This window comes from Ipomoea triloba, chromosome 12, assembly GCF_003576645.1.
Source record: "Ipomoea triloba cultivar NCNSP0323 chromosome 12, ASM357664v1".
NCBI lineage: Eukaryota > Viridiplantae > Streptophyta > Magnoliopsida > Solanales > Convolvulaceae > Ipomoea > Ipomoea triloba.
In genome coordinates this window covers 27206846-27218431 of record NC_044927.1, presented here as the reverse complement: position 1 = coordinate 27218431, position 11586 = coordinate 27206846, and the positions used below count along the sequence as shown (strand labels likewise).

At 36.6% G+C, this 11586-nt stretch overlaps 3 protein-coding genes across 6 annotated transcripts; 1 reads left to right on the top strand and 2 right to left on the bottom strand.

The window, feature by feature from the left end:
• Nucleotides 1-18: 18 nt before the first annotated feature.
• Nucleotides 19-1912, bottom strand: LOC115999683 (SUMO-conjugating enzyme UBC9-like). 4 transcript variants are annotated; one of them, XM_031239548.1, is made up of 5 exons: nucleotides 1759-1912; nucleotides 1550-1630; nucleotides 862-989; nucleotides 559-663; nucleotides 19-401 (listed from the first exon to the last, which is right to left on the bottom strand). In XM_031239548.1, the coding sequence occupies exons 2-5, from the start codon at nucleotides 1617-1619 to the stop codon at nucleotides 258-260; spliced, it is 447 nt and encodes a 148-aa protein (XP_031095408.1). In that variant the 5' UTR covers nucleotides 1620-1630; nucleotides 1759-1912; the 3' UTR covers nucleotides 19-257. The 4 variants fall into 4 exon arrangements, with proteins under 4 accessions (XP_031095408.1, XP_031095409.1, XP_031095406.1 ...); XM_031239549.1 differs by having other exon boundaries at nucleotides 1550-1643; nucleotides 1759-1909; XM_031239546.1 differs by having other exon boundaries at nucleotides 1550-1675; nucleotides 1759-1898.
• Nucleotides 1913-5807: 3895 nt separating this feature from the next.
• On the top strand, nucleotides 5808-7909 carry LOC115998175 (myosin ID heavy chain-like). The gene is made up of 4 exons (XM_031237667.1): nucleotides 5808-6082; nucleotides 7079-7397; nucleotides 7520-7578; nucleotides 7679-7909. The coding sequence occupies exons 1-4, from the start codon at nucleotides 5893-5895 to the stop codon at nucleotides 7723-7725; spliced, it is 615 nt and encodes a 204-aa protein (XP_031093527.1). The 5' UTR covers nucleotides 5808-5892; the 3' UTR covers nucleotides 7726-7909.
• Nucleotides 7910-8057: 148 nt separating this feature from the next.
• Nucleotides 8058-10213, bottom strand: LOC115998174 (probable inactive receptor kinase At4g23740). The gene is made up of 2 exons (XM_031237666.1): nucleotides 8947-10213; nucleotides 8058-8847 (listed from the first exon to the last, which is right to left on the bottom strand). Exons 1-2 carry the CDS (start codon nucleotides 10175-10177, stop codon nucleotides 8192-8194), a joined length of 1887 nt encoding a protein of 628 aa, XP_031093526.1. The 5' UTR covers nucleotides 10178-10213; the 3' UTR covers nucleotides 8058-8191.
• Between the last annotated feature and the right edge of the window lie 1373 nt (nucleotides 10214-11586).

Genomic DNA, 11586 nt, shown 5'->3' with positions numbered 1-11586 from the left:
GCAAGACTGTGAGCCACAGAACATAACACAAGCAATTAATTGGGAGAGAAGGTAATTCCGCAGTTTCATTCACAGATCACATTATAAAGAAAAAATGTTTAACAGCACACTCCATGATTTTCCTCCCTCCCATTCAGGACATGGACTTCTCCATTTCCAATTTAACAACTCGAGATAATCAACTAATTCAAATATAAATTGCAAAGACCAAGATACTTGAAAGCACAATGCCTTCCCTTGCACATACCCAAGCAGGCTTAGCCCATAGCATACTTCTGAGTCCAGCTCCTTGCAGTACTCTCATATTTGTTCCTATCAGTCTTGTACATGTGTGCAATTTCTGGTACCAAGGGATCATCAGGATTTGGGTCCGTCAACAGAGAGCAGATTGAAAGCAACACCTGTAATTTAAAACAAATAATTTTTTTTCAGCAAATGAAATCTAGACACAAAAATATAGAGCGAATAAGTTTTGATCCGCATGGAACCAGTGGCGATATAGATCTATTCATCAAGAGATTCTCCTAATACAAGAGGTGGGTGGAATAAGAAATGAACCTTGGAAATTGTTAGCGCAGGACTCCACTGCTCCTTCAAAATGTCAAGGCATATGCTTCCATTGCTGTTTATGTTTGGGTGGAAAACCTTTGTCTTGAAAGCCACCTGCAAATTTATCAAGGTGAATGTAAAAGGTGGTGAGTTTCTAGAGATTAAAGGCATAGGAAACAGTGAAATACCCCAAATACACAAATTAAAGCAAGTCAAATAAACTCCTCATGCATAGTACAGACTTTGCCACAGCCTTATCGAATCTGTGCATTGAAAGGATCAGAAAGGAATAATAAAAAGTTGGAAGCACACCTTTGGTGGCTTGAATGGGTAATCTGGCGGAAAATGGATGGTAACCAAGAAAACTCCACCAGTATAAGGACTATCTGGAGGGCCCATGATTGTAGCTTGCCAATGAAACATGTCCTCAGCAACAGGACCTATAAATGCATTGTCAAAATGCAAAACAAACCAACAAAAATCCTTCATAAGCAGCAAATTTACTCCATATTTTAAACTCATCTCAATTTTATGGCACAAAAACTAAAATTTTCTCCAAAAATCCATCCAAAGCAGGAAACATGTAACACATAATCAAACACAGACTGAATCAAAACAAACAATGTATATGAGTATATGCTTAGCTTGATCCAATACACTCAGATATCCATCATTACAGCTTGCAAGTTGCAACATCAAAAAAAGCTACAAACTTTACCCTGAATCCTAATCCCTTACTCTCTACTTCAACTCTATCACATCAAAACTGCACCACTGACACAAAATCACAAGCATCCAAATCTCAAAACATGAACATCACACAATTCCACTGCAATTGCATAGCATATTAGCATCAAAACTGATTCCAGAAACGACAAAAGCATCCCACAAAAATATTCATGTACGGAGTGGCTAAGAGCGAGGCGATAGACAACCGATAACGATTATATTCGATATTTCGATTCCTTTTGCATAACTAATTGGAGGTTTCAGAATTTACCAGCGCTGCAGGAAGTAGGAGGATCCTTCTGAAGATCCTTGAGCTCCTTCAAGATCCGCTTGGAAGCCATGCCAACCAGTCCTGTCAATTCCCACTTAGATCCAACTCAAAGCGTTTCAACTTCGTCTGTTTCAAAGCACAAAAACGTCATTCGTGAAATTAAGGAAACAAAAAACGACAAAACTGGAGAAGAGATTAGGGAATCGCACCTCGGAAAACAAGGGAACAGGAACCCGATCCTCCCCGGCTGGCGTTTGGTTTCTCTGTAATCTGTGTAGCGCAAGGGGGATTTTTATTGAAAAAGAAAAATGGAAAAAAAGTAGACGAAAATGCAGTAAGAGAACAGGAGAGATAAGAGCTCCCGTGAGGAATGTATTTATTGATTAGGTCCACCGTAATAGAATTTTATAAAATTTCTATAAAAGAAAAACAAAATCATGATCCTATTGACAATTCCTAACCTTAGCCTGAGTTGATAGGAAGGGATTACAATTTCATTCCTACCTAATTTTGAATGCAATGGAATGTTTGGCTGGAAGGAGATGAATAATGTAAAAATAAAATGGTAATTTAAATTAGGGAATAAATAGTATAAAATTTAAAAGAGTTAATACCCAATCGTTATACCCTGCACCACGGTGCACATAGAAATGTGCACCATGTACGTAAAACGACGTCATTTTGGTGTTAGTGGACGCGGACGCGAATGACTCCAGAGAATTCATTATCTATAATACACATAATCATTATCTATAATACACAAAACGTTTGCCTAGAATACACAGAATGTTTGCTCAGAATACACAGAATATTGACACAAAATAAACAGATGTTAGTTGACGCGAATGACTCCAGTGAATTCATTATCTATAATACACATAATCATTATATTGAATACACATAACGTTTGCCTATAATACACAGAATGGTTGCCCAGAATACACAGAATATTGACACAAACACACATAACTCATCCTCCTAACATTCGAATGCACAAACACATCACAACCTGTGTTAATAACATGAATACACAAAATATTGACACAAAATATACAGAACTCATCCTCCTAAACATTCGAATGCACAAACACATCACATGTGTTACTAACATGAATACACATAAAGGTTGCCTAGAATACGCATAACGACCTAGAATACACAGAATGATTGTCTGGAATACACAGAATATTAACATAAATACAAAAACCGAGCGAAACGGGAAACGTGATTTCCAAAAAAACGGATGATTAGTTTACAATGCTCAAAACGAAGTCATTTAGGTACGTGGTGCACATTGCTATGTGCACCGTGGTGCATGGTATAATTTGACGTTAATACCTATAGACAATAATAATTTTATTAGATTTAGTCCCAAGTGACTTTTTATGTTTAATTTAGTTTTCAACTTTGATGATTTTACCTATTTAGTCATTTGTTAGTAATTTCGTCTATAGGATGTTAAAAAGAAGGGTTAACATAGTAATTTCTTCTTTTTTAATGACCTGATTACATTCTTCTCCCCATTATTAACCTTGTTATCCAACTTTTTCCTATTAAAAAGTCTACAAAAGTCATTAAAACTCTAAATTGAATACACTCTTACAAACATTCTATAACTTCTATTAATATATTAAAAAATAAGAATACCTCAAAAAATTCAACTTAACACAAATATGTTGTGAACGGGTTGTTGTTCGCAGCAATATTTTTTTTTGCTGCAACCAACATCAAAAAAATAATTTTTGAAAGGTTTGAAAGGTACCGTAAAATAACAATTATAATAACAAGAAATTCTTGCTGCTGTTCGCAGCAAAAAATTTTGCTATGAACATCAATAAATAATATAATAATATTTATGAAAGGTTTAAAACGTACCCGTGAAATTGATGAAGAGTTTGTCTAGAGTTTGTCTGGTTTAGATAGAGGAAGAAAGTTTGTAGAGAATGTTAAAAAGTGTGTGGTTGGAGGAAGAAAGCTGGTAGAGGATGTTAAAAAGTGTGGGGTGGGAGGGTCGAATTTCATCTATTTATATTAATGAGAAAAAAAGTCTACAGAAATTCTATTCTAACAGGGTTTATGAAAGTTAATAGCTTTTTGAATACCAGTAGACTTTTAAAAACTTTATAAAAGTTCGAATCGAATACTAGTATATTTTAAAGAGTTTTGAAAAGTCTGAATCCAATACTAGTAAATATTTTTTAAAAAATTAAAAGTCTAAATTGAATATTATCAAATTTTTAAAGTTGATAAAAAATTTTTAAAGTGTATGAGAGTCGTTAGCATAATGATAAACTATATCAAACAAAGCCTACATGTCAATCTGTAAGTGGATGCGCAATTGTAACGTGGGCTGGCACCGTACGTTTTGGGTTTTCTTTAGACTTTGGGCTTTGGTGGGAACTTCATTTTATTTTCTTTTCGTTTAAGCAGTCAATATTCAAGGCAAATTATGTTATGCATGTTCACAATTTTAAAATTTTATGTTCACAATTATAGAATACTATATTCACAAGTTTAGATATCAATATTTATAATTTTTAAATTTTATATTCACAATTTTGTTATATAAATTCAAAAACTGTGTAATACTATTGAATATAAAATTATGAACTTGTTAATATAGAGTTCTAAAATTGTAAACATAGAGTTTTAAAATTGTAAATATAGAGTCTTGTAATTGTGAATGTAGAGCTCTAAAATTATGAAATTATGAACAAAATTTTAAAATTGTGAGAATAGATTTGGGTCCATAGCATAACAACAGAATATTCAACCTTGCCTTTAAATATTTGACTTGGTTTTAGGGACAACGAATGGGTCAACTTAATACACTGATTGGGCTTTTTATGGTCCAATACCAATAGCTAGTCAGGAATGGGTCAGCATATCCCTTGTGTGTTAGTTGACTAGTCAATTTTATAATCTCTTATATATTCTTTTTTTTGAAAATATTAATCTCTTATATATCAGTTGAGAGTTTGAGACAATGTCAATTTGCAAGCACATCTATTGCAATGCTTGCAAGTCACGAGGATTTTTATTTTTATTTTGTTTAATAAGAATGACTTTTCCAATCCAACCACTTGTAGATTTAAATTGAGATAGGGTAATCCAAATTAAGATGGTTAAAGATACAAACTTTTAATCATAAAGTTACGAGTTTGAATTTCAACTCTCCTATCCCCTCGGGTGTAGATGGAGCGCTTGGAAAGCCAATGCAAGGAGATAATTCAAAGGGATGGGAGCAGAACTTTGGTGCATGTCTTCCGCGATTGCGTATTTTTGGGCCTCTCTTGTTTGTTTTTTTGTTTTTTTTGTTTTTTTGTTTTTTTGCAGGTATTTTGATATATCAAAATCAATATCCGTATAACAATATATATTTGAATTTAACTAGAAAAGATCACACTTGTGTGAGACCGCCTCACGGATCCTTATTCATGATACGGGTCGGGTCGGGTCGAAGTACCATGCAAATGTCGCACTTATATGTACAAATGTCATACTTATATGTTCAAATATAATACTAATCAGGAATACAATTTTTGTTACTTATAAGAGAAAAAGTATTACATTTTTCATAATAAGTAATGTTGACAAGTTTTTCTTAATTATAAGGGAAAATATAATACTTTTGAAGAAAAATATAATACTTTTAAATCGAAATGTAAAAGTATTTTATTTTCTCTTAAAAGTATTACATTTACCCTTATAAGTAACAAAATTTTGATTCATGATTAGTACTACGTATTACATTTGAGCATATAAGTATGACATTTGTGCGTATAAGTGTTACATCTACATCTTGACCCGACTCGTCTCACGGTAAGACGGTCTCACACAAGTTTTTGCCAACTAGAAAATAGTCCGAAACATTTATATGGTAAACAACTTACGGCAATTGTTATACTATGGACCGGGGTTCATATTACATTGTGAATCTTGATACAAAAATTATGCACATTTAATTAACACATTTTATACTTACTGTTAACCGTTTTTGTACATATAAACAAATAACTTAATAATTGTTGACACATAATATGATAACTACACGTACATAAATTATACCGTAGGTTTAGAATGTGTCAACTAGACAACTACATATACACAATTTAAACAATATTTTTGGATTAAGGTTTACAATGCAAGGTAGACTCTAGTTAATAGTATAATTTTGTGTTTAATATTTTAATTGGCAATTATATTGTTTAATTTTTTAAAAAGGTGGCGTAGCGGACCGCAGACGGGTAAAGGGTAACAGTTAGTTGATTGCCGTTCACGCTAAACCGGCATCGAACCCATCTTTCCCGGCCGTTCACGCCACCGCTTGTTTCCGCGCAGCAATGTCGAGGTACCGAACGAATCCGGCGGTCCACGTAGAACCGGATGAAGCCGAAGATCTCCGGTGTGACGACGAAGAAACCGCGGCGGAGAACAACGAAGAGGAGGGAGGAAGCCGAGGCGTTGATTGCCCCGGCGATCATGTCGGCGTGCCTTCTCGTCATTACCTCAAGAAAATTCTCGAAAAACAAGGTATTTTGTTCAGTTATATCGCACAATGTATTTTGAATTGATTGATATTTTGGATTAGATTGCTTGATATCATTTGATTAATGGAAGAACATTTGCAATTCTATTTAAATATACTTAATGGCTTGATATCTGATCGTTTATGCGAAAACTGAAATATATTTCTAGCTGCAGGGAAAAGGATTGATTAAGTCTATATAACTTGAATACAGGTGTTCTAATCCTTGGTATTAACATGCATTTTTACTGTCGTTACCTTCCTTCATCAGTTTTATTTTGCTCACTGAATTTCTTTTGGCAATAAAAAGGGAGTGTTTAATACTTAGATCTCTGAAATATTCTTGTTAGATTTTTTGCTCCTCTTTTCCCCTCCTAAGATGATAGATGTGTACAAGTGGTGTGAAAGAGTGATAGATGTGTTCACAAGTAAACGATATTACTTATGAAAGCAAAGCAATGACTTGGAAACCAAATGAGGATTGTTGTGATGAATTTTAAGGATCTAGGTGGTGCCTTCTAGATTGGAGTACAGATTCATTGTTGGAAGAAAAAGGTTTAAAAATTTAAGCTCACATTATTGGGTCTATACGAACATGTGATGATGATGATGATATGGAAGTTTTCTTTTGGGTGAGAGTGGGTGATAATGGAAGTTTAATGTTCTTTCTTTTTTACTTGGTGTATAATGTAAGTGAATGATACTGTTATTAAGTTTGTAGGTTTGTTTTATTACATTGAGTACCTATTTTACTTGTCAGCGAGCTTTCCCAATTTTGAACTGCATTTGGCAACTTAAGAATACAGAGATTGTCTGCAAAGAACTTCTTGCTTCCTGGAACTTCTCTCAGTAGGGTGTTTATTTATTTATTTATTTAAAATTTTAATTGGGGACAATTGCATTTTAGTTGCTAAGTTATGAATGAATAGTGATTTTCACCCCTTGTTTCGTGTGTGCATATAGAGAAAACTTGTGTGTACTGAATATGACATCTTTTGCAGGAGACACGAACCTTGTCTTTGCCGATAAGGTTTTGAAGTTCACGGGTTCAGGGAAGATGAAACGACGCATCCTTCTTATCACTGATTTTGCAATTTATATTGTGGACCCAGAAACTGACGTTCTTAAGAGGCGGATTGCCCTGGCAGCTGTTGAAAAGCTTTGCTTGAGCAAACTAAGTGATAACTTCTTTGCAATTATTATCCCAACCGAGTATGATATACTCATGGCAAGCACTAGGAAAACTGAAATTGTAATGTCCATAGTGGACACTACCAGGACTGTATCTAACTATGAACTTGATGTCTTTCACTCAAATAGGTAATGAATGCTGTAGTATGGTGATGTTAGGGTCACAGCTCTCCTTCTTCTTCTTCTTCTTTTTCCCCTTTAAATAATATGCCTCTCTTATGAGTATTTTTGTATTCTTTCTGATTTCTCAGGTTTGAGTATAATGCGACTGCCGAGTTAGTGAAACAAGTTAAATTTGAGGAAGTTGAAGGTTAGTAATGATTCTATCATACAACAGTGTCACATCACACCACTTACATGTTCACAATTGTTTATATGATTATAAAGCTTTCAACTTCTTCTTGGACCAGGTGGTGTTAAAACAAGAATTGTGCAGAACACTCGGCGTAAAGAATGATTTTTTTTCTTTTTAAATTACAAATGGCTAATTTTGGTTGCATACCTGTGTACTCCATATAAATAGATAGTAAAAGATGTGGAGGAGATTGAATATATTCTTTCATGGAACATGTACTCTAGGGCTTATAACCTCTCTGTAACATTTCTGAAGTTTTCTGGATAATATGAACAAAATTTTACTATTGGGATTGTTTTGGCATTTCCAAATCTTGTGAATTGTGCAGTGTTCCCCCTTCAAATGATTTTAATGTGACTACTGAATATGGAAAAAAACAAGAGCCTTTAAAGACTTGAAACTATATACTCATGTAGGGAAGGGCATTAACCCAATGATTGAAATGGTTAGGATTGTTGATTAAACCAACATGAAGACATGTTTATAGGGTATTATCAGCCATGCATACAAACAATAGAGACTTTTTTTGTTCTTAAAGTAAAGGAAAAAACCTAAGAAAACATTAAAATCAATGTTTGTATGAAGAAGGTCCTGTTTGAGGCATGGGAGGTGTTAAAGCTGGTGTTGTACCTCCTGTGGATGTTTGATTTCCAGTACTCACCATTCTAATGCCCTCTACCATCTTCACTATATCTGCCATTTTTGGTCTCTGCTCTGGCATTCTAGCTGCACAGCTCATCCCTATCTGCAGCATCTCTACCATCTCTTCCTCTATATTGGGGTACTTCAGAAGCTCTACATCAAACACTTCAGCCGTCCACTCTTCGCGAACGACAGAGTGTACCCATCTCACCAGATGGACAACCTCGTCGCTCCCTGCTGTATGCACAGGTGACTTCCCGGTGAGAAGCTCGAGCAGCAGGACGCCAAAGCTGTAGACATCGGATGCCTGAGTTGCTTTCCTTGTGTCTGTGATTTCTGGGGCGCGGTATCCTGCAGTTCGGGTGAGTGTTGGAGCAGCTGGAGTTATCAGTGTTGCCAGGCCAAGGTCAGACACACAACCATACTGTTTCGAGTTGAGGAATATGTTTGAGGATTTTATGTTCCCATGGACAAGCTTTCCTCCACTCTTTCCATGGATGCAGGCGACTCCTCTCGCTGCACCAACAGCAATTCTGACACGCGTTTCCCAGTCTAGAGGTAACCGGTTTTCGCCCGTATTAGCTGCAGTTTACAGAGGTATATATTACAATTTGATCTTGCCAATCATACTGAATTTGACAGAAAAATACTAAGAGTATGAGTACTAAACTCTAAACATACCATGCAGCATTGCAGAAACACTCCCATGGTTGTAGTAATCATAGACCATGAGCTTTTCATCCTTGGAGTAATAGTATGCCCTCAAAGGAGCCACATTTTCATGCCTGATACTCCCAGCAACTTCCATCTGCAGCTCGAATTCTTTTCTCCCAACGCAAACTTCCTTCAATCTTTTCACAACAACCGTGGTTGCATCCTCCAGAGCCGCCTTGTATGTAGTCCCGAATGTTCCCTTCCCTAGAACCTCTGCAGAAGCTCTTAACAGGTCCTCGAGGTCGAATGCAAGATTACAGCCCTCAAAGAATACAAGGTTGCTGTTTCCTCTCTGGCTGCTGGAAGCCGCCTTCTTAACAGGCATGTCGTTTTTGAGTGATCTTTCTGAGGCCCTATTCTCATGTTCTTTCTGTGAATAACAAAGAATCAACAGCACAGCAACTACTATAAACCCTAATGCACAACCTCCAATCACAATTCCCAGCACAGCAGGTTGGCTAAGATGTGTGGTTTTCTTCTTTGGCGAAACACTTGGAGAAAGGGCAACTGGAGCCGGAGGTGAAGCGACATTGGGAGAAAGACGATTACCAGCAAAAGCTGAATCAGGGAATCTCTGAAGAGACCGGGGCACGATCCCAGTGAGGTTATTGCTAGACAGATCTAACAGCTGCAAGCTGGGGAGAATGAGATCAGGAATATCACCAGACAGTGAGTTATTAGCCAGACTAAAAGCAGTCAAATGAGTCAAGTTTGAAATCGAGGAAGGTATAGTGCCATTAAACTCATTATTCGACAGATTTAAGATTGAAAGATTCCTCCACCCAGAAAAATCAGCTGGCAGAGAACCCTGAAAGCCATTGGACTGAAGATACAGAGCTGTCAAGTTCCCAAGCTCTGCAAAATCCGAAGGGAAAGGACCACTGAAAGCATTGGCTCTTAGACTCAAGATCTCAAGCCCCGATAACCTGCTCAGAGTGTTTACAGGGATCGAGCCACGCAATCCCATTGCAGGTAATCTCACCGCTATAACTCTAGATTTATCATGATTACAAGTCACTCCAACCCAGCCACTGCAAACTGAAGTCCACTCTTTCCAGTTCACCTTTGGCGAATGGTGTATGTTTCCGAGGAAATCAAGAAGAGCTCTTTTATCTTCAGTTGGCTCAGCTCTTGTCAAGCAGGAAACAACAGCTCCACAAAACACAACTGCCAAGTATGTTACTATCTTACAACCCATTCTTCCTTCCTCTCCTCCTTTCTGTGAGCTAAAGCTAAACACCTGAACCAAAACTAGCAGCTACCTCTCTTCATCTCTGCAACAATTTCAAGAAAATCAGAATCAGCAACTGCAGTGTTATGACTACAATTACACCTCTCATAAATGATTCCCAATCACATTAAAAACAGACGTTTCTTTCTTCCTTATAAATACACATTCTTGCCCACAACCTGGTGCTCACAAGGAGCCCAACACATTGGGTATATGGGTATAGACAGGTGGGGCTCGATCCTGGGTCCTTACCCACAATTTACCACCCAGAACCAAAGACCCAAAAAGACATTAGCATTGAATCTAAACACAGAAAACCTACCACATTGGGTGTAATTCCCAGTCTCTCACTATAGCTGTAAGGACTCAATGTTGTGTTATTGACCATAATTTATACCTAAGAACCAACTGAGATACCGTGCGATTATAAGTACACATTCTAAAAGACCCAAAAAGATGTTAGCTTTGAATCTAAACACAGAAAGTCCACCATATCGGGTGTAATTCCAAGTCTCCCGCTGCTGTAAGGGCTCATCTTGTGTCATTTATACCCAATAACCAACTGAGCTACCCGTGTGGTTATAAATACATATTCTAGCTTTGAATCTAAACACAGGAAGCCAAAACAGACAGAATTTTACTAAACCAACCACTCCCCAATCAATAAAAACCAAAACTTTCTGAAGATAACAGATGAATGAAAGCTGAAACTCACCGATCAGTTTGAAGAAGCGGGCAAGATTCACGGTCAAGCAGCAGACGCTAGTGGCTGCAGCTGAGAATGATGAACGCAGAGAGTGGAATTGGAGAGGGGTTGTAAGTAGTAGCAGAGTTACGCTATCAGTGATTGCTTGAAGAAGCAGAAATGATTGGTGGGGTGTGGTGAAAGGGACAGGGGTGTAATGAATGAGTGGAAGTGTTTTGGAGAAGAAAGGGGAGCGAAAAGAGTGGAGGATGCACGTGCAGACATTGCGGAAGTGCTACGTAGAAGAAGGAAGATGGAAGGAAACAGCTTTTACTATTTGGAATATATATATATATATATATATATATATATATATATATATATATATGCATCACTGCGATGTGAAACGGAACAAATGGAAACAAAAAGAATAAATAATTGTTGCAGAGAAAACGAATAGAAGATGTCGGCTGTAGTTTAAGTGGAGATTGAAGAAGAAAGCAAATTGTACTCCATTTCTGTCGTGTTATGAGCAGCTCGTCGTGAACTCTAAGAAGGAAAATATTAGAAGTCTAGTTTTTTTTTTTTTTTTTTTTTTTTTTAAGAAGTCTAGTAAATCATAAAGTTATAAGTTCGATTCTTGTTAATATTTTTCAGCTCAGTTTATCGAGTCTCTTATTTTTTTTTTGTT